Source organism: Prenolepis imparis, unplaced genomic scaffold (genome assembly GCF_030444845.1).
Source record: "Prenolepis imparis isolate NDT839.2.m4 unplaced genomic scaffold, iyPreImpa1.0 SCAF_8, whole genome shotgun sequence".
Classification (NCBI taxonomy): Eukaryota; Metazoa; Arthropoda; class Insecta; order Hymenoptera; family Formicidae; genus Prenolepis; species Prenolepis imparis.
The window spans coordinates 6,150,429-6,176,817 of NW_028141166.1; the positions used below are offsets into that span (position 1 = coordinate 6,150,429).

The 26,389-nt window shown below is 33.5% G+C and overlaps 2 protein-coding genes across 5 annotated transcripts in view; one reads left to right on the forward strand and one right to left on the reverse strand.

Moving 5' to 3' along the window:
- Positions 1-26,389, forward strand: part of LOC145939405 (uncharacterized) — a 263,176-nt gene that overhangs the window by 24,654 nt on the left and 212,133 nt on the right. The window lies entirely within an intron of this gene.
- LOC145939422 (gonadotropin-releasing hormone receptor) overlaps positions 1-26,389 on the reverse strand; it is a 226,649-nt gene that overhangs the window by 21,424 nt on the left and 178,836 nt on the right. For 2 of the 4 annotated variants that reach the window (XM_083043724.1, XM_083043723.1), the window contains 3 exons: positions 25,993-26,176; positions 15,313-15,455; positions 11,423-13,605 (listed from right to left, as the gene is read on the reverse strand). In XM_083043724.1, coding sequence (XP_082899850.1) covers positions 13,487-13,605; positions 15,313-15,455; positions 25,993-26,176 — 446 coding nt within the window. In that variant the 3' untranslated portion in view covers positions 11,423-13,486. Of the gene's footprint in view, positions 1-9,579; positions 9,874-11,422; positions 13,606-15,312; positions 15,456-25,992; positions 26,177-26,389 lie in introns of those variants that run through there. The other 2 variants (XM_083043718.1, XM_083043719.1) reach the window with 2 other exon arrangements.

Consider the following 26,389-nt stretch of genomic DNA (forward strand, 5'->3'; position numbering starts at 1 on the left):
ATATGTTTCGAAAATCGCTTGCGCAGTGAATTCGATTCTCATTCTATCTCGACGGCACGTGTTCCTCAAAAACTTCTCTATTGTATGTACGTGTTCATTTTTCTTTCTTTCCAATTATACGCATTCCGGTTACGGTATTGCTGTTTATCGAGCTCGCAGGCGGAATGTAGAGATCGGTATAAAATATTGCGGCGAATATCAATGGGCCCTTTTTCATCCATCGTTGACTCGCGCACGTATAAATTTCTCTTAACGACGTGACACTTTAATTGGAAAGCGAATTAATAATGTCGCCGCACACGCACGCAGTCATAACCGATTTGTACCGCAATTGATAAACGAGTAACGACACATATGCAATCGAAATATTGGTAGAGAGCTGTTTGGAATGTAAAGAGGAAGAAAAAATTGTTTTGGAATATAAAAAAAAAATAAAAAAATAATAATTTTTAATGATTTAAGATTGCGACAAAGTAGAGATAAAAGAACTGATCTTTACGATGTTATTATTTCTATCATGCTGAAGATTGTAGATTGTAGATTCTTCGAATCGTTTAATTACAATTCGGTCACAACATCTCAGAAAATCTACTCATTTATATCGCAAAATTATTTCCGACATCATTGTGTAAAAACAAGATCGTTGAGGAACGAGACAATAAAGAAGGAAGTATTGTGTTTGGATATAAAACAGCGTTTCCTTGTTATTTTCTGACACGTAATAATATACAAAATTCATTTCATGTCATCAGGAAGTAACAACAGAATAATACGCTATATCATTTAACGTTTAACAGTTTTTTGGGGGGAGAACTATTGAATTGCTAGTTAGTTTCTTCGAGATAATGTTCACTTATTGTAGTAATCATTTTATTGTATGTCATTAAAATTATCTAGTAATTATTTTAAATTAATATTGTACAACAACTTAGAAAATAAATAAAAAATAATAAAAGAATCCATAAAGTTAAAACTATATAACCGAATTAAAGCTATATAAAGTTGTGATACGAGAATCAATTTCTATTCGAAACGCGATCGCCACAAATATCGAAAAATTCGCCATGATTGTTTTATTGTATATTATTAAATCTCTTTAAATTATTACTATTATTGAATATTATGATTACAATACAATTGAATGTTAATCAACTTTTGATAAACAACATGTAACTGTATGTAACATATATCGCGATGATATTTCTGCTTTTCTAAAGAGTCGATATTTCTCAATTAATCTATCATATAATATGTATATTTATAATAAATTAATTTAGTATGCAGTTTTATTTTATGAAAAAAATTATGAATAATATCTTACCCACATAATTTTGCCGCAAATCGTGGTTTTAATAAAATGAATAAATCAATTTTCGATTTAAATGCTTCAGATACATAGATGCATTAACATAACATTTGTGTTCTACTTTGTCGATGATGCGTAATAAATGAACATAAACAAATGTTGCACTTCATGCATTGTTACGTAAATACGTTTTCACATATGGATAGAATATCGATAAGAGTACCTACTCACTTCCGATATGATTGATGGGCGATCGTGCATATCAATTCGCTCTACGATGAAAAATATCGACTCGAACGCGCTAGAAGATAAATTAATTTCGACATTATAATACGTTTTATAATATTAAAATAGACATAGAGATATATATCACATTATATACACATTTTTTTAAAACAAAAACAAAGATTTATGTAATGTATTTATAACAAATTAATTAATATGCGCGATTTTATTTTATGAAAAAAATTATAAATAATATCTTACCGCACAATTTTGCCATAAGTCGTAGTTTTGGTACAATAAATAAATCAATTCTCGATTTAAATGCTTCAGATCAAATTTAAGACAAAGATTTAAATCTTATTTGCTATTTGAAAAATACAAGAGAGAGAAAGAGAAAGAATATGCGATATAGAAATAATCTCGATCATTCAATGTTGCACACATATATACAATCTACCGAACCGATAATCAAGATTATTATCGATTACAGCTGTATACATCAAGTGTAACTATGTTGCGTAACGCGTACATGTGCCAATGAGATATCGATGACATTTCGTGACAACCCCTTCGGAAGGCAGCGGGCGTGATATCATCTGCAAGACATATCCACCCTCTATGTCAGTTGCTATTAATCAGAGCCCACTGACCGCGAGCACACGTGATATATCGCGAGCCGACGTTGCTTAGGGGGCGATCTTATTTATAGAATTATTCTACTGTGAATAAGGTTGAGTGAGATGTCTCACGGAACACGAGTTTCGTGTAAAATACGATATATATCATATGATCATATTTCATATATCCGTTTATTATAAAATCGATTTAAAGAAACTCACGAAGGAGATACTTAATTTTGTTACATATATATATATATATATATATATATAATAAAATTAGCATCTACTTTATTAATATCTTTAAAATAATTTTATTATATTTATATAAAGTTCACTCTTCAAAAATGTAAATAGTAAATAGACTCAACAATTTGACTTTATGTTGTCTATAATATGTAGTTTAGCTATTAACCATTAAATGATCAGTAAACTTCAATTTATCGTGTGTCTCTTGATCAATTTGATCGTGTTTTGACCATTTGGCTAAACACTAGTAACATATTTATCTTTTCCGTATTAATAGCTATTCATATTTATATCAAGTACTCAGCCACATTATAAACTGATAAGTTTACTGGTCAATAGTTAAACTATGCATTATAAACAACATAAAGTTAAGTTGTCGAGTCTGTTTACTATTTACATTTCTAATAAACTTCTTCGATAGCGAAGATTTACATTCTCGGCAAATTTTCGTTTATTATTAATTAAATATTATTTATTAATTATAATTTAAAATAATATTGTGTGTGCTCATTAAATTTGTTTTGCTATCCCCAATATTACTATTAAAAAAACATGATGGCTCCATTTGAAAAAAAATCAAGATGGTCTTCTTTATCAAAGTGTTCGGTCAATTTTTATTATTGCAATTTAGTTGTCGGTTAGAAATTGATAAATTTTTGTTCAGAAATTTTTTCGTAGAGATAAGATTTTGTAGAGTCAGATTATCATAAATGCTTTAAAAATCGAAATGATGAGATAATTTCGTTGCACGAAAATAATTAGGCGAAGTTCTTTGTATCTATATAATATATACTATATAGATATAATATATATTATATATATATATTAGGGTGGTCGTTACATGGGTTTTTTCAGAATTTTAATGTTGGATAGTCGTAAATCGGCTTTAAATGTGAAAAAAAAAATCTCTAATTTTTTCAGATTTTTATTTTGAGCCCTGAGTCTCCCTGTTGGCACGTAATTTTCTTTTTCATTTAAAAAATATTTATTTAAGTTAGTTCTAGTCTAAAATAGCGACATTTTATGAAATACGTTTCATTGCCGTAAAAATAGTAAAACATCGTATATGAGGTATTTCACTCAAGTTGTGTGTGTTATACTACACACAAATCGAGTGAAAAAATTTAAATTATTATTTTACGGAGTAATCAATATATTGATTAATTTATTATTTTCCATTGATTTTTTTTTGTTGAAGATATAATTTTGTTTTGTATTCTTTTTTAATACAGCTTATTTTCTTGTATTGGTAGTCCTGATGATACATTGGGCTTTTCTTTTAGGTATTTCACATGAGAGCTTAATATCTTACCACCACAGTTCTGCAGCTGCTTCTGTCATCAATTTTTTTTTCTGTTATCAATTTAACAAAAAAAAAAAAAAAAATTATCGAAAATTTGCGCTTAATCATTGAGCACTGGAATTCCCTACACATCTTTTTCCTATATAGTCGAAAATAACGACGATTTAAAGTTCAAGGAAGATTCAAAAAAATATAAAATACGTCGTTATATTGCTTGAAAAATGGATAAAAAATAATTAACTGAATTAAAAAACACCCACGACTCGTGTGGAATAGCCTATATACGATTTTTGACTATCTTTTATGAAAAATTGAATAATTTTGTTCACTACTTTTGCAGCTGACTCCATCTAGAACTGAAGTAAATTAGTATTTTTTTCAAATTATTAAAAAATATCATATAAATAATATTTAAATAACATATAAATAAATAAATAAATAAATTGATATAAGAATATAACATAACACACAACTCGAGTGAAATACTCCGTATACAATTTCATGCTATACCTCACGGCAGCGAAACTTATTTAAATCAGGTTTGTTGATTTTTAATCTAAAAATTACTTAAATTGGTATTTTTTTAAATGGAAAAAATCCACGTGCAAACAGGGAGACTCAGAGTTGAAAATAAAAATCTGAAAAAATTAGAGAATTATTTTTTCTACATTTGGAGCTGATTTATGACCATCCAAAATGATCTTCCATTTAACGACCACCCTAATATATATATATTATATAGATATAAAGAATTTCGCCTAATTATTTTCGTGCAATGAAATTATCTCATCATTTCGTCCTATGTCTGACTTAATCTATACTTAACTCCTTGAATGCGTAATGAGTATAATTTCCAGTGTATCTTATACTTATATATATATATACATATATATATATATATACATATATATATGTATATTATATATATATAAAGAATTTCGCCTAATTATTTTCGTGCATGAAATTATCTCATCATTTCATCCTATGTCTGACTTAATCTATACTTAACTCCTTGAATGCGTAATGAGTATAATTTACAGTGTATCTTATACTTTTATATATATATATTTTTTTAAATATATTTTTTATATATATTATATATATAAAAGTATAAGATACACTGTAAATTATACTCATTACGTATTCAAGGAGTTAAGTAATAGATTAAGTCAGACATACGACGAAATGATGAGATAATTTCGTTGCACGAAAATAATTAGGCAAAATTCTTTATATCTATATAATATATACAATATGTATGTATAAGATACATTGGACTCATTACGCATTCAAGGAGTTAAGCATTCAAGGAGATTAAGTCAGACATAGGACGAAATGATGGTATAATTTCGTTGCATGAAAATAATTAGGCGAGAAATTCTTTATATCTATATAATATATATATATATATATATATATATATATATTATATATTATATGGCGGATCCTTGCAAATTAAAAGAAACAGTTTTGCTGAATTTGTTTAAAAAATATAAATAAAGAAAAACAAACATTAAAGAGCTATCGACGTCGTTGATCCTGGAATAAAAGCTAATCATGAAACCAAAAATATTAAATAAAATAATTTTGCAAAACCTCCCCCCATTATCGACATCAGAATCCGCTAGTGTGTATATGTATATTTCATATACTTAATTTTGTATGCGTTTCAGTGATATAAATGTAAGTTATAAGAAACATATATGGCAGAAGTTTAAGATTAGTATATTTTCGAAAAAGATCTGGATCATGTGATAATTTAATTTAATTTTTTTATCTCACATATCCATATCTTCCCCTTTAATTTAAATTAAGAATACGTGATGTCCCCCGATATTGAGTTCAATAATAAAGCATAATGTATCGAGCCGCGAGTATAATACCATATATTTTCGTTCTCGCACGAAACTTATCGCTCGAATCCGGATATCTGTGGATATTTCATGGCGGCCTGGTGAATATTCGACCAATCTCTCTTTGCTTTCTCGTGAATCGAGCAATTTCCATTTATAAATCTCTCCTTTCCGCAGCCGTGTAGCTGTAAAACCGCGCGCGCGATGTATTTAATTAGGTCACATCGGCAGGGGGAAGGGGCTTGTGTGCGCACTTTACCGTCACTCTTTAATAATTCTGGATTCCGTTCTCCAAGTTGAGAGGCGGGACCCGAAAACGTGGCTAATACGCGCATAGTTAGGTATGTACGTACGTAGGTATGCGCAAAACCTCAGTTAGATGCTTGGACATATACAACGCGGGCGGGATGAAATCGCGACGATTTATAATGCCGACACCGACGTGCTATCTTGCTGCGTCCAGCAGCTCCCGTGAGAGAGAAAGAGAGAGAGATGGAGGAAGTGGTTCCCCTCTCGACGATATAACATCGACCGATGTGTGCGTTACTTCCACTTTACTTATACACGTCACAGATGCAATAACAGCGTCCTTTGTTGGCGAGGACGTCTTTTTCACGATGCTTTTGTATTTTATATTATTTAAAAAAAAATTTATTTGTGAAATGTGAAATTACTTTACTTTCCGATTATAATACTTTATTTCGTTACACACGGAAATTAATTTTTCCTCTATTTCCTCTATTTTTTTATTTTCTTTATACAACAATGAAAAAGATGTACGCGGATATAATTTACAATGTGTCAGATTACTCGAATATAATAAGAGAAGTATTTAAATTTTACGGAATAAAATGTGCTGTAAATATGTATATGCTGTGTATATGGCTTTTGTCAGTTATGTAGATGGTGAATTTTTTCAATGCGCGAATGCGAAAAAAAATTTTTTCCCGTATCGAATTAAAAAAATCCTCAGTATCGCAGTCAAAAGATAATTTTGTTGATACATCGCGTATATCCACGTGATTATTTGAAGATAACGATTATATTTAGAAAATATTTATAAAGATTTTCATCTTTTCATCTTGCATACGAGTAATTTTTTAGCTAACCAAGAACCGATTTATATATACTTGAGATTTTCCGGCCTATTATCGTGTACAAGCAGGGTGTGTATGTGTGTGTGTTGCCGTAAATTAAAATTGATAGTAATGCACACTGTGCGAAAAAGTTCTTCATTAATTTTTTATAATATTGACAATTTAATAAAATACAAGAGAGCTGCGTTTTTATCAAAAGACTTAATCCTTCTGCCTCTGAAGATGCACATTTACATAAACGGATGCTCTCATAGCTGCTATGTTTCAGATGTAGCTTTAGGCGGCTACGTTTTATCGGATTAATCATACCGAGCATGAGTTTATGTAATACACAAAGACTATGCTGCATATCTACATACTGAGTTATCATTTTCACGTTATATTCATCGAATCGCATTAAAATTCGTGCACAATTAGTATACACGCATTGTGTCACACCTGCGCAAATAGTTAACGAAATAGTTAAATATATATTTAGTAAACAGAGTAAATGAGAGTGAATATGTATGTATAATACATGCCTCGTAATGAGATCATGTGAATTACGAGTATAATAATACGAGAATAATGAAATCTTTATATATTATATCATTTATACAAAAACTATTTTGTTATATCTTATACATTTTTTATATTTTATACATTTTTTTCAAATTTTTTTATTCTACAAACTACAATATCGCGTTCGCTAACATTCGGATACTTTTTGCATCACTCGGAATTTCTCTGAATAATTAATTAAATTTATTTTTATTATCAGTTTAACCGCAAGTGTGCTGGCACCTATGTATTCATTAATAATTAAATTTTTTATTTTCTATTATAATTTTCATTGATATAATTATTTTAAATATTAATTTTCTAATTAAAAATCATAAAAATTTTTAATTTATTTAAAAAATTTATTTATATTTAAATTAAAACATAAATAAAAAATAATTTTTATTAATTCTTTCTAAATTAATTATTTATATAAAATGTTAATCTAAATTCTCTGTCGTATTCGCGATGTTAGTTAATAATTTTCTCCGACCGCGACGTTGTTAGTTTTATTTTTTTGTCGTTACTTATAAGGGAAGAGCCGTCTCGCGTCGACCTTAAAACTTCGATATTGCATTTTGCGGGCAATATGCTTCTTTGTCGTCAATTCTTGAAGAACCGGAGGGATTCATAAATTTTGTTTCCCGCGTTGGTCTACGTTAGCGTCGCGCGTCGCCTCGTAAAGTTGCATGTTTTTCGCATCTATTGCTAAAACACTCCAAGGAGCGCGAACCAGCTCCTGTTGATATTATATGCGTTCGTATATAAAACTTCTGAAGGGACATTAATCGCAATTGTGATGCATTCGTACAAAATTACATCTTAAATAACTCGCTTCGCGAAATCTAAAGCACCATTTTTGTCATCTGTCAAAATAATTTTATTATTATATATATAATAATAATATATGTATAAGAGTTAAATAATAATTTTATAGTTATGTTGTCGTTTTCAGAATTCTCTTTGCTATAAATATATTTACATAGATATATTTACAAATATATTGTGCTACAATAATAAATTACTGATTTGCACACACAGATTTTAATTTATAAAAACAGTTTATAATGTTCTTCATATAAATGTTATAAATAATATTCTTATTCATACATATACATATTCGTATATATACATATTCATATATATGAATTCATATATATGAGAGATTCTCTCATACAATCTCTCTTTCTCTCTTTTAGAAATACAAATATTTTTTATTTTGGCATCTTTAAAATGTCACGTGTTCGATAAAAATTAAAAATCCATTCTTATCCATTCGAAAATGTTCATTTTTAATCTCTTTGTCGTGTTCGCGTGAAGAACCATAAATACGATCGTCGAACTGGTGCCTGCCGATGTACTAAACACGAACGTGCAACACGCAGAACTTAATAAGAAACCTGGAGAATAGACAGACACGCGATCATTTTGGAGCTAGTTAGACGCCCATTTATCTATAGTTCTAGATTGAAGCGGGATGACGTCGAATCGCCTTTACGAGTTTCGATGATCGTAAAAAAAAATTATTATGTAATCGATAGTACTCTCCTGTAATTAGCTACACAGAGAGAATTTTCTCTTAGAATTTACCCTGAAAATTATGGTAATCGTGGGACAATATGGTATGGAAAGAATTTTAAAAATATGTTTGATTAATTTTACCATACTTTTAGTAAATTTTACTATATTTTTAGTAAAATTAATCAAACATATTTTATATTTTATTGTAATAGATATTTTTTATTGTGATAAATATTAATTAGAGAAATTCTCATAAAATTCTTTCCATACCATATTGTCCTACGATTACCATGATTTTTAGCGTAAATTCTAAGAGAAAATTCTCTCTATAAATGTATGGATCTAGGTTATTAGATTACTCTTGTTCTTTCTTTTATTCCTGGGAATTTGGTCCGATAGTAAGTTTCTTAAAAAAAAATACCTAATTTGTGACATGAGAGAGACTTTGGAGTGTAATCATATAAGAGAGGACGCATAAGAAGATTTCTTTCTTCTCAGGAAAGACTCGCAACGTTCTTTCGCCGCGCGATTTATTCTTCCAAACTTTCCCAGCTCAAGTGCACGCGTGCGTTAGACACGTGCCATACGTGTGAAAAATGCACGCGAATCAAGTTACGCGAGTAGCGACGCTGGTGCGCATTGAATATTTTCCTCTCAGGGCGTGTTAGATCGGCCACATGGGCTAGAAGACGGGAAATCTGGAAGCGCGTTCTCTCTCTAGGTTGAATGTGAAAAGTTACAAACGTTATCCATATTGCGCGCTTCGAAATCTTACCCTTGGGGTGTGAAAAGAGACTTATTTGATCAAAGTTTCAAAACGTCGGATATAATCGTACAGTCGAATTTTTTCTTTTTTCTTTTGTCTTACCTTCATTTTCACGCTTCGAAGCCAAAAGTCCCACGTGCGGAGGCACTCTGGAAAAATTAATGAATTAGAATTATATTTAACTATGAGCGAGGAAAAAAATATTGTTTTACGTTTTCGCGAGTGTGAGATTTTTATTATATATTAGTTGCGTGTTAGATGTAATGTTAAAGTTATTCTAGTTAGCCAGCAGCTTTGCTAATTTTTAATTGGTAATGAGGAAGATCTTTCAGAGCTTTTACTTCTTTAGAGCTCTTAAGATTTTTTTCTGAATAGATTTATAAATATTAGTATCAACCTGGAATGATCACGCTGTAATATTCTTATTTATTTTCTTATGTATCAATAATTTTTTTAAAGCTGAAGTTTAGTGATAAGTACATACATATATTTAAGTAAATAATATGCTTATATAAAATATGTTTTTTAAAAATAGATAAATGGCATCCATGTGATCTTTAACATCCCATTTAACAGCGCGATCACTCTGGTGTTAATTACTTTCATTAGTTATCTAAATTATAGGTATTTAAGAACATTAAAAAAATAGAAGAAAAAAATGATTGCCAAATTAAGTTAATACGCTTGACTACTTATTCATTCAGAAGGATAAAGTTCAAAATTTGAGAGAGATTCCGCATTAAACATTGTTGAATCGCAGGCTGCGAGCAAATTCCACGCAAATATTGGTCTATAATTTGATTGGAAATTAAACGATGGAGTGGATGTTATCGTATTCATTTCGGCGGAATTCCCATTTGGCATGATTCGCGAAAGTAGCGTCTGTGAAAGATTTTCAGCGCAGTGGAAATTCACGAGTCGTCGAAAGGGAAAACGCGAAAAAGTTACGAACGATATTCCGGATCGGAGAATCTCGTTCGCGGGACGGATAAATAGAGTTCCTGGAGATCGAAGCAGGAAGATTGATGGTGTGCCACATCCAATCCATCGGGGTGCGCCCGAGGAGCTCCTTCTCGCGTGCACTTCTCCCGTTCTCGTTCGTGTCTCACGGCATGTAGCAAGATTGACAAAATCGAATGAGCTCCCAGCGGGGAAAAAAAATGCCTCGTTTGAACGAGAAACGCGCTGTACCTAACTTAACCGGAGGAAGAAACGATGCCATCACCGTCGATCGTGCAGAATTCTAATTCATTCCGAACTTCGATTCACTCGAAATTCAGCATGTTTTTTTTTTTTTTTTTTTATCAATGATGCTTGATGCGCAATATATATTCCATTGTTAAATCGTATTCGGTGTTTTTGCCGATTCGAAATTGTCTCGCGCGAGAAACGCGGCAAAATTGAATTCAATTAAAACCAAAGAAAAGTTTGAAAGAGAACGTAATTGATTTGCATCGGGCATTGAGTTTCAATTTATGCCAATATGCCAATTGGGATTTGCAGAAAATAGTTTCATTTGAGAAAATATTGTGTTGCAAATTACCCTCAAAATGATAATTTTATACTGCAATATAAATTATATAATTATATAAAATATAAGAATACTTATCTAACAAAAGTCTATATATATATATATATATATATATATATATATATATATCGTTCAGATTATTATCATTTAGACTATTTCTAAAATTAGTATCATGATATAATGAGACGAGTTTTTGTAAAATAAATTATATAATTATATAAAGTATAAGAATACTTACCTGATAAAAGTTATATATCGTTTTATACTGCAAAATAAATTATATAATTATATAAAATATAAGAATACTTATCCAACAAAAGTCATATATATATATATCGTTCAGATTATATATATTAGCATTTAAACTATTTCTAAAATTAGCGTCATGTGATATAATAAGACAAGACAAGTTTTTTGTAAAATGCATATTGTATATTACGTGATTTTGTTTTTCTCACGAAAAAAATGTTAGAATCAGTTTAAATTTATGTATTATAGCGCATCATTTATTTCTCTCTCTCACACACGCGCGCACACACACACACACACACACACACACACACATACACACACTCTCTCTCTCGGCACGACTTGGAGATTTGGTTGGCTGCATGAAAGACAAGTGTACCTTCATCTCTCTGTACAATATACATTCAGATGACGTCTTAACGTGCCACGCTTTAAATTTTGCTGTGCAAGATGTGATATAATACGAGGCACAAATTAATTTTCGCCGTGCGAAATGATTTGTTTTCACAGAAGTTACGGGCTAAAATACAACATCTGAATGTATCTTGTGTCGCGAATAAAAACTTATATAAATATACAATATTAATATTCCGTCATAAATAATATATTAAGATATTAATGAAGTCACAGTCGACTCGATGACTGCTTTAATCCTAGCATTTTCCTTGGCATTCTTTTTTCATTTAAAATTATTGATTAATCTGATTTGATAACAATATAACAATATATAATCTATTCGTATATCCGTTTTTCATAGTATTGTAATTATCCGCTAATTTGTGAGCTCTGATCGAAATAATCTTGAAATATTATATTCGACAAATCCCTTTTTCGCGATTGCCCCGATTGACTCTCGATGAGAATTTTGCTGCTAATAAATTATCAATAATGAAATAATATTATTACGTGAAATGATGGAAGCCTGTTAATCGAAAAATTTGCAAAATGTTGTACGTGCAAATCCTCACTTTAACTCGTTTCGCAGCTAAAAACGCTTCAACATGCACAGAATTTTGAAATTTAATCGCGCGAAAATGGTGATAAATGGAAGGAGGGGGCCCGAATCGAACATACCGAACAATTTGTCTCGATTATCACAGCCATAGTGATACGCGATAGCCAGCCACTCCAATGGCTATAGCAAGTTAGCAGTTTACGTCGTGGACCTTTATTGTTTACCGGTTATCGGTTATTCGATGCACAGATTTATGATTTTGCCGTATAGCTGTTTGGTCATTTCTAGTCGATCGCATTGGAACTTGGCGAGATGTGTTAATATACCGTGTGATTAACGTGTATGCTAAACAACACGATCGATATAATTGTGTTGCAGCTTTACAGTGACCTGATAATTTGCTTAATGAGGATACATCTGCTCGGCAGCTTGCTTGTTATCCTTGCGGTAATTTAGTTGGTTCGCAGGCGTCTTGTGGAGTTGCATTATAATATTACAGAAACGTTTAAGCTTGATGGAACTGATGCAGGTAAATGCGGAAATCGGAGCGAATTGTCGCTAAAATTAGGATGGGCGCTTCATGACGTGAATGACGTATTGTTAATATAAGTGATAATTAAATCCATATATGTTCGTACATTTTATATAATAAATAGTATATTATATAAAATAATAATATCCTTTTAAAAATGTGGCAGCATATAATACCATTAATTCTAATTAGTTATATAAATCAATCACCAATTAATCATTCTGTCAATGAACAGGTCCCCAGATGCCCATACATTGATGGAAAGGTGAAAAATTATGCATTGACAGAAGGGTTAAAGAGATATTCTAACTGTCCGTTCACTGTGAGACGTCTATCCTTTGTTAAAAACTCTGAATACACAATTAATTCGAATAGAATCGCGCTGGAAACTGGAGGTAGCATTCTCTTGCGATACAGACACATCTCGAATGCCGTGCGATCTACGTTAGGTTTAGAATAAGACGTTCCGAGAGACAACGCAGCCAACCGTCTCTCTATCTTTTATGTCAATGCAGAATATGTTAAACTTAATACACTTCCTCTCTCTCTTTCTTTGGCCCTTCCCCTCATGTCCATCATCCCCCTGTCACGACGATAGAAAAGTTCGCGCACGAAAGTTCGCGTCGTTCACTTCCGGCGCCCTGGAGCACTATCTCCCTCTTTCTCTTTGTCATCGGGATCACGGGGTGCTTCTCGCCAGCTTGAGGTTCTCGCGGAACCCGCGTGGAAGCTCGTCAAGCCTTCATCTAAGCACCTGGCTTGATTGGGCGAGAAGAATAGCGACGGCCAGGAAGAATAGCGACGAGCTAGCGACGCCACCCCCTCGTGCGCCGCTATGATGTAGCTCGGCTAAACTTTCTCCTGAAACAGCGTCAAATACACTCACAAGGAACTCGCGGGTGTATCTCTTCGACGTGTTCGGGAGATAAACTTCCCCTATACTATATAATATGTAAAATATATACGGTATGTGTCGAATGAGAGGATCACACTAGTATTTCTTGCGTTGAACTTATACCGAAAAAATGATATTCTTGAAGTAAGAGCACGGTATATTATAAAATCCCCCTAAGATATTCTTAAGTGTTTCTAGACCATCTAAAAAACTAAGAACTGGTATCGATATTCCCGTCAAACTTTTATAGCGCACTAAAATGTATACGCAATATATAAAGCATCTCTTAGTTTAAGCCGCGACACGTCCGAAGTTCATCAAAGTCGGCTCAGCTAGTTTCGAACGTTTCCTTATCGAATAGCCCGACCAAGTTTGCATACGTTCCTCTTGTACATGAGCTATAATGAAAGCCTGAGCGACATGATGCAAATATCGGGAAACATCTTGTATAATTCGATTCCTACCGAGAACGTGCCGAGCCTCCGTATTAAGCTGTGCGGAAGATAATCGAAATGACGTTTGCGCGAGTCTCACTTTGTATGTTCCTGCGGGACCGCGAGAATTCCGCGGCGCATATTCCCAGGTGAAGACGCAGATGCGAAAGAGGCGGTTGAATTTATGAACGTATTATTTTCGCATATCGCGCGAAGCGAGTCTCGTCGTGAGACGATCCATCATCGGACGATCGTGTCACGTGAAATTTCTCTGTTATTTTCGCGAAATGGAGATGTCTCCTGGCTGTGACATATATTTTCGTATCTTTATTTTGTTGAAAAAGACGCAACAAAAAATTTGAACTTTATTCCAGAGTTAAAGAATATAACATAATTCTCTTTATCTTTTTATGACATTTTTAATTTTGTAAAAAGTGAAAAATAACTAAAATGATAGTCATTAAAAAACTTATTATTAATAAAAAAAGAAGCAGCTGTACAAATAATAAGCAATGAAAATGTTCTACTGACTCGAGGAATGCGATGTGGGGGATGTTCGATAGAGATTAGCCTAAAAATGATAATATGTAAGTATATCGCGACATCAAAGCTACCGTGCAAAGTTTGTTCGTGTAGTTGGAAAATTCGACTTGCGTACTTAGTTTCGTCGTAGAGTTCGCGCGCGAAAGCGTTTTAAGAAGATCCTTTGCAACAAGTTTCGACATCCAGGACTTATACTAGTAAGAGTCAAATACCAGAGGACTTTTAGGCGCGAAGCGCAAGTTCAAGATAAATATTAGATGCTACAAGAGTATACGTAGTACTTTAGTAATAAATAGACGGGTCTCTGTATACAGCTACGCTGTATGGAGAGAAAAAGTTCTATACGAACATTTCATTCGTAATGAGGCAAACGCGAATATCGTGCTGAATGTCATGAATTCGTTACTTAAGACTCGCGATATCTTTCTTGATAACCGATGTCAATCTGTTTCTTAGCCTTTTAGTCGTCGAGACAAACTTTTACGAGTGCTGTCTACTAGTCAGCGGATAATATTTTAAGAACGGACTTTTTTTCTCGGAAATCGTGCAATTTTTAATTGAACACAACACATCAAACAGTTTTTATCTGCTTCGTTTAACTCAAGCTGGTAAATTATCGAATAGACGATATTTCGACAGCAATCCAATAAGAGAGTGTCGAGAAAATATTGAAATATATATATGAAGTGTCCTCACCGTTTAAAACGTGCACGTGAACTGTCGCGGGTTGGTCCGGCATGGTGGTCAGCTGGCACGTGTAGTTTCCGCTATCCGTAGGTCCGACCTTAGCTATGCTGAGAGTCGAATTGGCCCCCTCCTCCATCAGTTCCGTTTTTACGCTGCAACATAGATGAATCTCGATTCGAAAGTGTTCGCCGAAAATCTCTCGCGTATACATAAAGAAAATTGTATTCTCGAAATAAGAAACTGTATACTATGCAATCTCTCCTAATAGATATTCTTAAACTTTTTTAAAATATCCTCTAAAATTAAGAATATATTTGTCATTAAATGATTGTTTTATTTTATTAGAATGAATAAAGTGTTAATAAGTGACTCGAAAGAGAAGATTTGAACGACTTAAAAGAAGTGTTCACGAATAAAAATAACGTATAACATAATCTAATTTAATCGTTCAGAATCTAGATCTCGTGCTTAATGCTAAGTCTATATATACTATGTCTACGTTTTCTTTATAGTTCTTTTTTGCATTTGCTGTAAAGTAATGTACTTTTTTGTTAGTGTAAAAATAAATTTTGTCTAGGGTATCTAAAAATAAGGAAATACCTAAAAGAAGAATACAATTTTTTTCAGTGTACTACTTTACGTCGGGCTATGCTGACATTATCAGAAACTACACATATCAAATTCTTATCTCAGGTCACCACTGATCTGTACACAGAGAGAATTTGCTCTTAGAATTTACCCTGAAAATCATGGTAATCGGATCGAATAAAAATAATAATATCTATCACAATAAAATATAAAATATGTTTGATTAATTTTACTATGCAGTTTAGTAAAATTAATCAAATGTGTTTTATATGTCAATTATTTTTATTGTGACAAATATTAATCAGAGAAATTCTCATAAAATTCTTTCTACACCATATTGTCCCATGATTACCATGATTTTCAGGAAATCATTTAAATTCTAAGAGAAAATTCTCTCCGTGTATCATAGATAATTATAGAAACTATGCTATAAGATTTAAAAGACATGTGATTGATAAATATGAGACTGTAAATGTGTGTCGACCACGATGATGCTATCGTGGAAAACATTTCGAATGAAGCTGCCAACGTGAAATCGCTGTAGCGCGCCAAGGGAGAGAAAATCTCCTAAGGCTAACGAGAACTCCTCCATTTCGCCGGTTTCTTCGCCCCCACGCCTCGCTTCTTTGTCTTAACTAATCGCCGACGCTCCATCACCAACTGAATCGTTTTTCTTCTCTCTTTCTTTCTGTTTGTCTTTTTTCTTTATCTTCGTTCACACCAACACAACCCTCTTTCATTCGCACGCTTTTACACCAGTTTTCTTACACAAGGGAAAGGTAAGTTAATTGCAAATCGAGCCAAAATTAACAGCTTCCGTGAGAACAGTTTGTTCTCTGTGCAAACAGTAGACCGAATAATAAGCTCCGTTGAATAAATATTTGCCCAAAGTCCACGAACTCTATCTTGATAATACACTTTATATTGATCAATAGTCATTTCTTTTTGCAAGTTTGCGCGAATTCATTTTCTTGGATACGTAGAATAATGATGTTACTATGATGTATTGCTTATAAAAGCTCATATTTCCTTGAAGAACGTACGTGATTTTCTATTGAGGGGAGGGAAGGGAGAACTGTCGGGAACGGAAAATGGATCGTGAAATTTGAGATAATTCGTGTGCAAAAATGCACTACTCCGGATGATTTTCTATTCTTCGATCATACTGCACGTCGATAAAATTTCGCTGAGCATCGTTCTTACACGAATCCCCTATTTATTTCGCATCGACGCCAGGAAACGATGTATACGTCGGATTTGCATAAACCATTGAATGCAGAAAATATCTGTAACGAGACTTGTCTTTTACGAAATCGCATTTCGAGGTGAAAAGAAGAGCGATGAATGCAACGGCGACTTGGTCTAAGTGCGCTAAACGCAGGCAAAAATATACCCGGTTCCTCGAGGAAGAAAACGGTTTCCGTGTGCAACTGAGCTATGCTGCAAAGACGTCTTGCAGAAAATTGCTCTCGCGCTTGACGTTTCTATTTTTGTGAGAAACTAGCGGAAAAAAAAGACCGTTCGAGTGAGCATTTCATGACGAACAGGGGTTGCAGATGGTGCGTAGTAGCAGAGCGGCAAATGTTAAGAGATGGGAAGATATATATGCTCGGTTTATATATATCTATATACATATATATATAAAAAGAGAGAGAGAGAGACAGACAAAGCTGTAATATATACAGTTTAAAACATAATTTCATTTTTATAAAATCAAGTATAAAAAGGCTAATGAAAGCCAAGCGCAGATATTAAGTAGAAAAAACTTGTTTTAAAATGTTTCTCTACTTATTTTGAACGTTTCGTTTCTTTTTTTGGACCATTTAGAGCAGATTAACTAACAGAAAAACAAATATTATATATAGTGTGTGTCATAATAATATAATATAATTTATTTAGATATATATGAATTGAAAATCGTTATTTGGCAGTCTTATTGATTTTTGGCAATCGTGTTACACGTGTTCTACATGTAATGGCGCATTTATAATTTTGCGAGCGATTAATTCCTTCTTTTTCTTCAAATCCGAGAGCTAAGTATCGGAATTTTTACTTGTAGAGCATTATTTTATTTTAAGCAAATAAATTTACAGTTTATTACATAACGTTAAGTATGAGTGTAATTTAATGTTAAATTAAATAACATTAAATTACACTCATAATTAACGTCATGCAATAAACTGTAAATTTATTTACTTAAAATAAAATAATGCTTCACAAGTAAAAATTCTGACACTTAAATTTCGAATTTAGAGGAAGGGAGGAAATTAAAGTCTGGTAGCTCCTCTCCTCCCCATAAATTTGCTCCGTTAAAGATCGCTTGATGAAAGACATCCGATAAATATTTTACGGCAGAAATTTTTAATATATCCCTTCTAGTCTACTTTATATGCTACAGATGTGCGGAACAAAAATCGTGTGCTTTCATACAGATGTTCTGGACGTATTGCTATCATGCGTTCCTACGAGAGTAATACAAGTTTCCAAAGTATTATTTGACAACGGAAACTTGTCCCCTTGCGTTTTGTTCGAACAGCTGACTGCGCAACCAAATCGCTCCGAAGAACTGTATTTAAACTTTGACCTTCTCGCAGTATTATCAGTAGTATTCTGCCTTAATGAGTTCGTTATACTTTATACGAGTTTGTTCACAACAATATTAACGAAGGAGAGAAAATAGCGAATAAGGAGAGTAGGGTGAAAAGGGAAGAAAAAAAAAACGAGATAAAATTTAATATGTGTAAGATGTCCATAAATTATCTTGAATCGATCGAATTAAGAAGGATTCGATTTATACTGCCATGCCTGTCTTATTTAATTAAATTGCGGATTTTCTACCGTGAAATATCGCTTTCACGACGCGACCCTATGTATCGCGATGGTTGTTCCATAAATCGATGTTGCTTCCACGTTTTACAACGATTAACATGAAATCCCACAAGAGAGACAAAGCCGCCGTTTGACAACTGTCTCGCCGCCTTCGCTACCCTCAGCGTTAAGAGGGAGATCACCCTTATTTATTACCGGTTGCGTGTCGCTGAAAGTGGAATCTTGCCGTGACCGGGAAAGCGGTCTCTTGAATCGCGCCGAGCAAGGAAGACTTTAATCGAAAAAGTTGGTCCATTCCAATTTGTCGCATTCGTTACCTCCGGCCGGTTGAGCACTGGCAGACGATCGCTCGTTTATCCGCGAGAGCGTCTACGCCAGTTTTCAGCAATCAAGGATTTTGCGAGAGAAGACGCTTAGAATTAATCCGATACGAAAAACGCGAACTGAAGATACGAGAGAAAACGCGTTCACATTATTATATTTAAATAACATTTTTTTGAGAAAGTAATCTTAACAAATTTTATGACATACAGAATACTCAAAATTATATTTTAATATTTAATAAAGAAATTACTTTTCTTCCCTATAATCTCAAAATTTTGACAGTTGTTCAAAAACATTCTGTGTTGGCAAAAATCAATTGTAACTCAATTAAAAAAAAAAAGTTGTTGATAGTGTACACAATCATTCAGGTTTGTACAAAAATAACATAAAACCAATCAATATCGATAATACACAAACATCATGGGCAAGCGACCACGCAGTATTGCGTGCTGATGCAATATAGGTTTCCATCATTAAAAAGACTTGAAAATAATCTTCAGATTTAAAAAAAAATTATAAAAATATCTTTAAAAGTTTATAAAAAAAATAAAACTTAAGTATGCGACTATTAAAAAACGCAAGAAGCATAATTGTAAAGTCATTTCATAAACATGTGTCAGCATAAAAATATGTTCGAGTTTAATAATCATGAATACGCGTCTGTAGCTTCAATAAAAAAAAAAAAAAACACAAGTTTAATGTTAACATTTGTTAAATATATATGGATGAGTTTTAAATATAGCTATAAATACGCGAATCTATTACATCTTTATTATTATATGATTATTGTACTATAAATAATTTTTTTGTTTTAATTTCGCAGTAGCTTCAAAAGATTTAACATCGTATTTTACTTACAAAAGTAGTTCAACATTTCGTCCAGCGCGTATTACTGCGTATTTTGCGAATAAAGTCGAGCCGCTGGTTTAAGTAATAGGATTAATGTCGCATGGTGAAAACTTTGCTCTATACATACATGTATGTATGACAATTTTAATAATTTTACGATAATAAATCACAATGGACCAAGTGCGCGGAATTTATAAAATAATTGTGACATTGAGAGGATCGCGTACTAAATTAAACATTGTTTAGATAGGTAGAGAGAAAGAGAAAGGGGGAGAAAGTGAGGGGGACAAGACATTTATATTTCTTTATAATCTTGTTAGCCTCGTTACTTCATCTTTTTTTTATCTTTCACCAATAGATGGATTTATTTAAGAGCGTGAAATTCGAATTTTTCACACATCTTCGCGTAACATGCAGATGCACGAGAGATAACCGAGATTCGATTATCTTTTTTTTTCTTCGCGACTTCGTTCGGAAATTGACAATACAGATTGGTAAACGTAACGCAGCCGGAATAACAATGATTAATTGCGCGGGACATTACTTTGATCGATGAATTGATGCGGCTGTTAACGTTATATAAGCGATTAGCTATTTCTCTAGCTGCGACGCAATCAGTCGAAACGCATTGGTACCGTATAATACCAGTCATTTATCATTCAACAACGGTGTCGACACGCGACAAATACGCTTTTTGCCGGCCGACGCGGCATTTGCTATGTAAAATAAGTTCAATAATCAATCTATTAATGTCCTCGCTACGTGTCTCGGCGACGTATGAAACCACGCGAAATGGAAATGACAATTTATCATGCTAATTACGAATTGTTTTTTTGTATCTTTATGCGTTTAATTTCCCGATTGCACGAAAGAATACATATACAGGGTGATTCTAAATATGTATGAAAAATTTTAAGAGATGATTCTTTGTCGAAAATTAAGGAGGGTCTTTCGTACAAACATATACTCCTATATAAAAGTTGAGAAAAAAAATAAAAACCTAATTTTTATCTCCTCCTTTGTAACTTCTCAGGGAGGGATATTGGATTATATATGTTTATGTGAAAGAGACCTTCTCTTTAATTTTCGACAAAGAATCATCTCCTAAAATTTTTCGCACTTATTTAGAATCACTCTCTTTATAGAAAAAAAATTAAATAAACGCTAAAATAGATATTTTGTGTTCTTTCATTAATAATTTAATTAAAGAATTAAAATTATACTGTAGACTTTAAAACATATAAATAGAAGACTTCTTATTCGAAATCACTCAATAAAAGAAAAAAATGAATCAAATAGTAATTTTCTGATAAAAGTTAATACGTTCTCCTCTTTTTCATTTACAATTAGTGCGATTCATATAAGGTTCTCGAAATTTAAACAAGTTTTTATGTGACACTTCTTTTGTTCTTCTAACATATTCGAGCTTCATCGTATCTTCAGTATCTTAGCTGTAAACATCAATTCCATTTCAATCTGTTCCATAGTTGTCACTCTCTTTTTATTTTTCAATATTCTCGGCTCATTTTCCCAGAATAAATTGGATAGTATATAGGTCACACAAATACGCGCATCTTCAAGTATCGATGTATTATATTGATGGGTTAGTTGTCTACCTAGCTTGTTCTGCAACTAATTGTAAGTTAATTGCCTACCTTGTCTGAAGAGAATCTAAGTAAAAATCAAACTTAGTTTCACTATGGACAGAAGAATATTGACCGAAATATCCTACAAATACTTTCTAATATAAGCAGTGCTATCTTCTTCTGCAATTGCCTGTCATATTACTCTTTATTTTAATTTCATATCGCGTGTAAGAGTCAGCTGACACTTGATGGATCGCCGTTACCCTGACAAAGGAAACCAAAGTATACGAAAGGCTGATCATTAATAAATCCAAGTGGGCAGTATGTCTTTCATCACGACGTAGATTGGGTCAGAAGTTATATTGCGGATAAATTAAGATAGATCGTAAACATAACGTTTATTTTCGACGGCGCGGAAAATTCGATTTAACGCTGGTCAACTACCTGGCTACGCTTTTGTGCATTACTAGTCGTCGTTGTCGTAACTGGAGCTTTAATTACGATTCCGAAAATTTAATGTAATTTGACACTGTGTATAAAATGCTATTTCCACCCTTCCTCTCTCTTCCCCTCTTATGTCTCACAACTGTTACGCCGTCAAGGGTTCTAGTGTAATTTAATGGATTAAACGCCATGTTAAGCGCAATAAATTTATTGTCACATTGCCTTTAAACTGAATAACGCTCCGGCAACTAATTCGATTAATCCTTAATGGTTATATCGCCACTTTGGAGAGTGGTAACAATTAGTATGCATTCTAATGATTAATTCTTCTTCAAGATTTCAATAAGTTGAGTGAGAAAATTTTTCGTACTCTGCATTCGTAGTTTTGAAATATACATACATATATTGTCGAGAAACAAGATAATTTCCAAATTTTCTGTGCACGCCAGAAATAAAAAAAAATTAAATTTCACCCAATAAAAGATTACGTAAAATATAACATACATATATAATAAAATATACAATTCTCTCTTTAGTAATATTATTTTAAAACTAGATGTCTATTGTTTTCGGAGTATCACGCATTTTCAATTTCACCGACGCGAATACGTAATTTCATGTAAAAAGTTTCTATGAAAATTACTATCTTCCTTTTGACTCCGAACGAAAATTCTTTCGGAATACCGCAGCATTGTTCGTCTTTTTTTGCACTGGAACCGACAATGGGGAGAGGATATCTAAAAGTACGAGGCCATCAGCGACGCGTCGTTAAATTATGGGGATGGGAGAAAAGAGGGCAGGAGGGAGGTTCGGGGGTCGACGTTGGGTGATTAATTAAACGAAAGGTTAAATTAAGCGAGATAGCAATAATTCTCACCCAGACGCTGCTACGTTGGGCAAACGAGTGCCATGGCACTGCAGCAGTTCTATGTGCAACGTGTTTACGGTCTGCGGTTTACGCAGGGTCATACGTCCCATGTGAGCGAACAAGAAAGAGAGAGAGAGAGAGAGAAAACGATATTTGACATTTCGGTTCCCACAGGATGTAGCCCGGGGAACGACTCGTGCAACGAGCGTTCGCAGATACCAAAACAAGTTTAAAAAATTGTCGTGACGGAGACACAGAATTCTAGAAAAAAGAACTAGAGATACACACACGATATACATAGGAATCCCCCAAGAGAGACGCTAAAAAAATCAGCTTTTGCGAAATTCGCGAAAAGATAATTTTAATTTAATTTCCTTTTATTTTCCCTTTAATCGGATTCTCAAAAAGGTGCTAATTAATATTATGCGTCGGGCGGGACAAAATGTTTAGCGTCTCGCTGCATGGCTGCCGGGTAGAGATCGCAGAGGGACCGCTATTCCTCCGTTCCTCCAGCAACGAGAGAACCACGACCTCGTGTATGTACAGCCCGTCCTATGTATGTACAGAAGCGCGCAACGCAAACTAATTTCATTTACTGTCCCGCCGTGTGTTTCGCCGGCATCTAACTTTACTGTCAGAACGGGCCCATAGAAGCGTCGGTCTCGACCAAGAGAGAGAGAAAGAGAGAGAGTACCTACCCTCCGAACACCCAAGCCTTTCTCGACACGCCGCCGTTCCGAGGCTGCTGTCATCAACCATCGTATACAACCACCGTCTCCATGTGAGCGCTGTACCGGCACGTATTTTCGGGTCCTTCGAGGATTCTTGCATTCCGATGCTCGAGGAAATCTGTCTCTTTCTCTCTCTCTCGCGAGTCCGGGAAAGGACGTATTGGAAGCGATGACGTTCATCGTTCGGTTCTCATCGACGCGCTGATACGTAAATATAAACTTCTCTAAAAATGCTTTACACGAAAAATAAAAATGTGAAAATCTCAGTGTTTTTTTCCCAAAGGGAAATATTTTTCGCGGATATTTTTCGTGGATATGTAGTTAGTTAACGATTTTCTTGATTTTTCCACGAGCTGCACAATTTTTTTTAATTTGAGAAGAATTATGCGATATAACTATTGAATATTATTGTTGGAATAAGTACACGAAATAAAATTTAATTGGAGCAGAAAGTAACTCTCGACATGTTTGCGGAACATTAATATTTCAAAATTAAAAAATTGTGTAACTCAGGGAAAAATGAAGAAAAATCTTAATATAGCTAAATTTGTTTCGACGAGACTTGCAATTTTTAATAAAAAAAATCAGTTTCCATTTTAAAAAAGTAATAATTAGTGAATATCTTGAAAGTGATACCATCTGTAAACTAATTCTTGTGTTTCCCTTAATGTCAAACAATTCTTATGCAAAACATTTTTTTAAAACATATAGGAGAAAAAATATTTAAGGGGTGGGACATTAAAATGGCCATCCATATAATATTATTTGCGTGCAAATGATATTTATATTAGAGAACAATAAATTTTTTACATTTAAATTAGAGAAGAAACAAATTCTCGAATTTGACGTCTCTTTTTTGCATAGCAATAAAGTAAATAAATTATCGAAGACACGAAAGTATGATCGCTACACACTCATCGCGGATGTCAAATTTTTCATTTTGTTCGGTTCTTTTGAATTCCACACAGCTGTAGACATAATTCAGCTTGATGAATTATCATCGTTTATCATGTTTAACAAAAGCGCTGCTGGACGAGACAAGAAAAACGCGAATACGCGACAACTTATTAATGGGATAAAATTTTGCGAGTTCCTTTTTCCGACTTTCCGTGAAATTTTCAAGCTCTTGAAAACGAATCGCGAAATACGCTGCATAATGGAATGCTTTGTATCCACATCTCATTGATCCGTGACGTAAAACGAACTATATATTAATGAAGCTTAATATACGTGACGGCGTGTCTTGCGCTCGCTCTCGGCTTTTTCTTATTTCTGCCTAAGTTTTATTCAGCGCGACAGCTGAACGGCGTTCGCTATTATACGGATCGCGGATAATGAATTCTTATGCTCCAGAATCAGCCCGTGGAAATTCTACTGTTCCAGCCAACTCTTGCAGGAATCTATAATAACATATAATTCACGACAATGAGAGAAAGCGAGTCGTATTTTTTAACGCTTCGTAGCCTTTGAAACGCTCCTCGATTTCCAGACGTACTAGGAATAATAATTGCATGCGCGATCTAGATTCGACTTTTCCAGACCGTTTCCGCCACCAGTTGACACAGGGTCTTTCAACTGCGCGTAAATGCTCGTCAAACAAGGAAAAGTTTCGCGAATTAATTACACTCCGCTCGCATAACCGCGTCAAGTTTGCCTGACGCTTAGATTATGCATTTCCTGTATTTACCAAGAAGCATTTCGAGCTAGAACGACTTAGCGCGAGCAAATTTCGAATAATGGAGTTATTAAGCTTTAAAACCTTTTCGCATAACGCGAAAATTTCACTCCACACATTCTCCTCTCTTCTTCTCTCTCAAAATCTCTTGAAATATATCGCTAAAATTATACATCTTTTTATACGTCTGCCTTTCGTGCATATAGTGTCACAGGATAAAATGTATCGATATTTCAGTTTGTGAGATATAAGTCAAGCGCTTAATAAATGAAGGATAGAGAGAAGGGTCGCTTTTTTAAAATGCGAAGTTAAATGTAAATTGACTAATGAGCAGATTAATGAAGGATTGTCACATAAGAATACCAAGCTCTTACACTGAAAAAATTGTGTTCTCATTTTAAAAAAATTTCTCACTTATTTTTAGTTTTGTTTAGTTTTATTTTATTATATCTTATTTTAAAATAGACGTCAAAAAGTCTTTTTATTTTAAGAGAGGAAGGTCTTTAGACCTTATTAACAAAGAATATATTTTTAGAGGATGTTCTAGAAGGAATGGGCGCTTCCCAGCAAGAAAACATACACACAATATCGAATAGAGAATTTTAAAAAATCCCGAAAATTGTTCTATTTGATAACCATTTGACATTGTGTTTATGTGTGTTTCTGTTGGAAAGCTCCTTTTTTGTTAAGAGGGATTTTATACTATATAGTCCTCTCACTTTGAGAACACAATTTTTTTGTAGCCGACACTAAGGAGCAGAAAAAGAAGGCGATAGTTAAGGACGTTTGAGTTACCTGATGCCGCCTCTTGTCGTATCATAGTTCAAGATTCTGTTGCCGTGAAGCCACTGGACGACGCTGTATTGCACCTGCATCGCTATATGACGTACGACGCATTGTAGTTCGATGGTGCTATCAGCCTCGTAGTACTTGTCCCGCAATGGTTCGCCCAGGGCGTCCACTATTTGGACGGACGGTGCTGAAATTCGAACGTGGAACGTGTTACAGGCAAAAAAATAAAACCTAACAATAAATTCGATTCACAATATCGAAATATCGAAAAAAAAAGATAAAAGAAGACTCAGATTCAATAATGATTCGCCTTTCATTGTATGAAGAAAGAGAATAATACACTTTCCAAGAGAGCATCATTATCTCTTTACGTGGCGAACATTTGAGTATATTTGAAGTT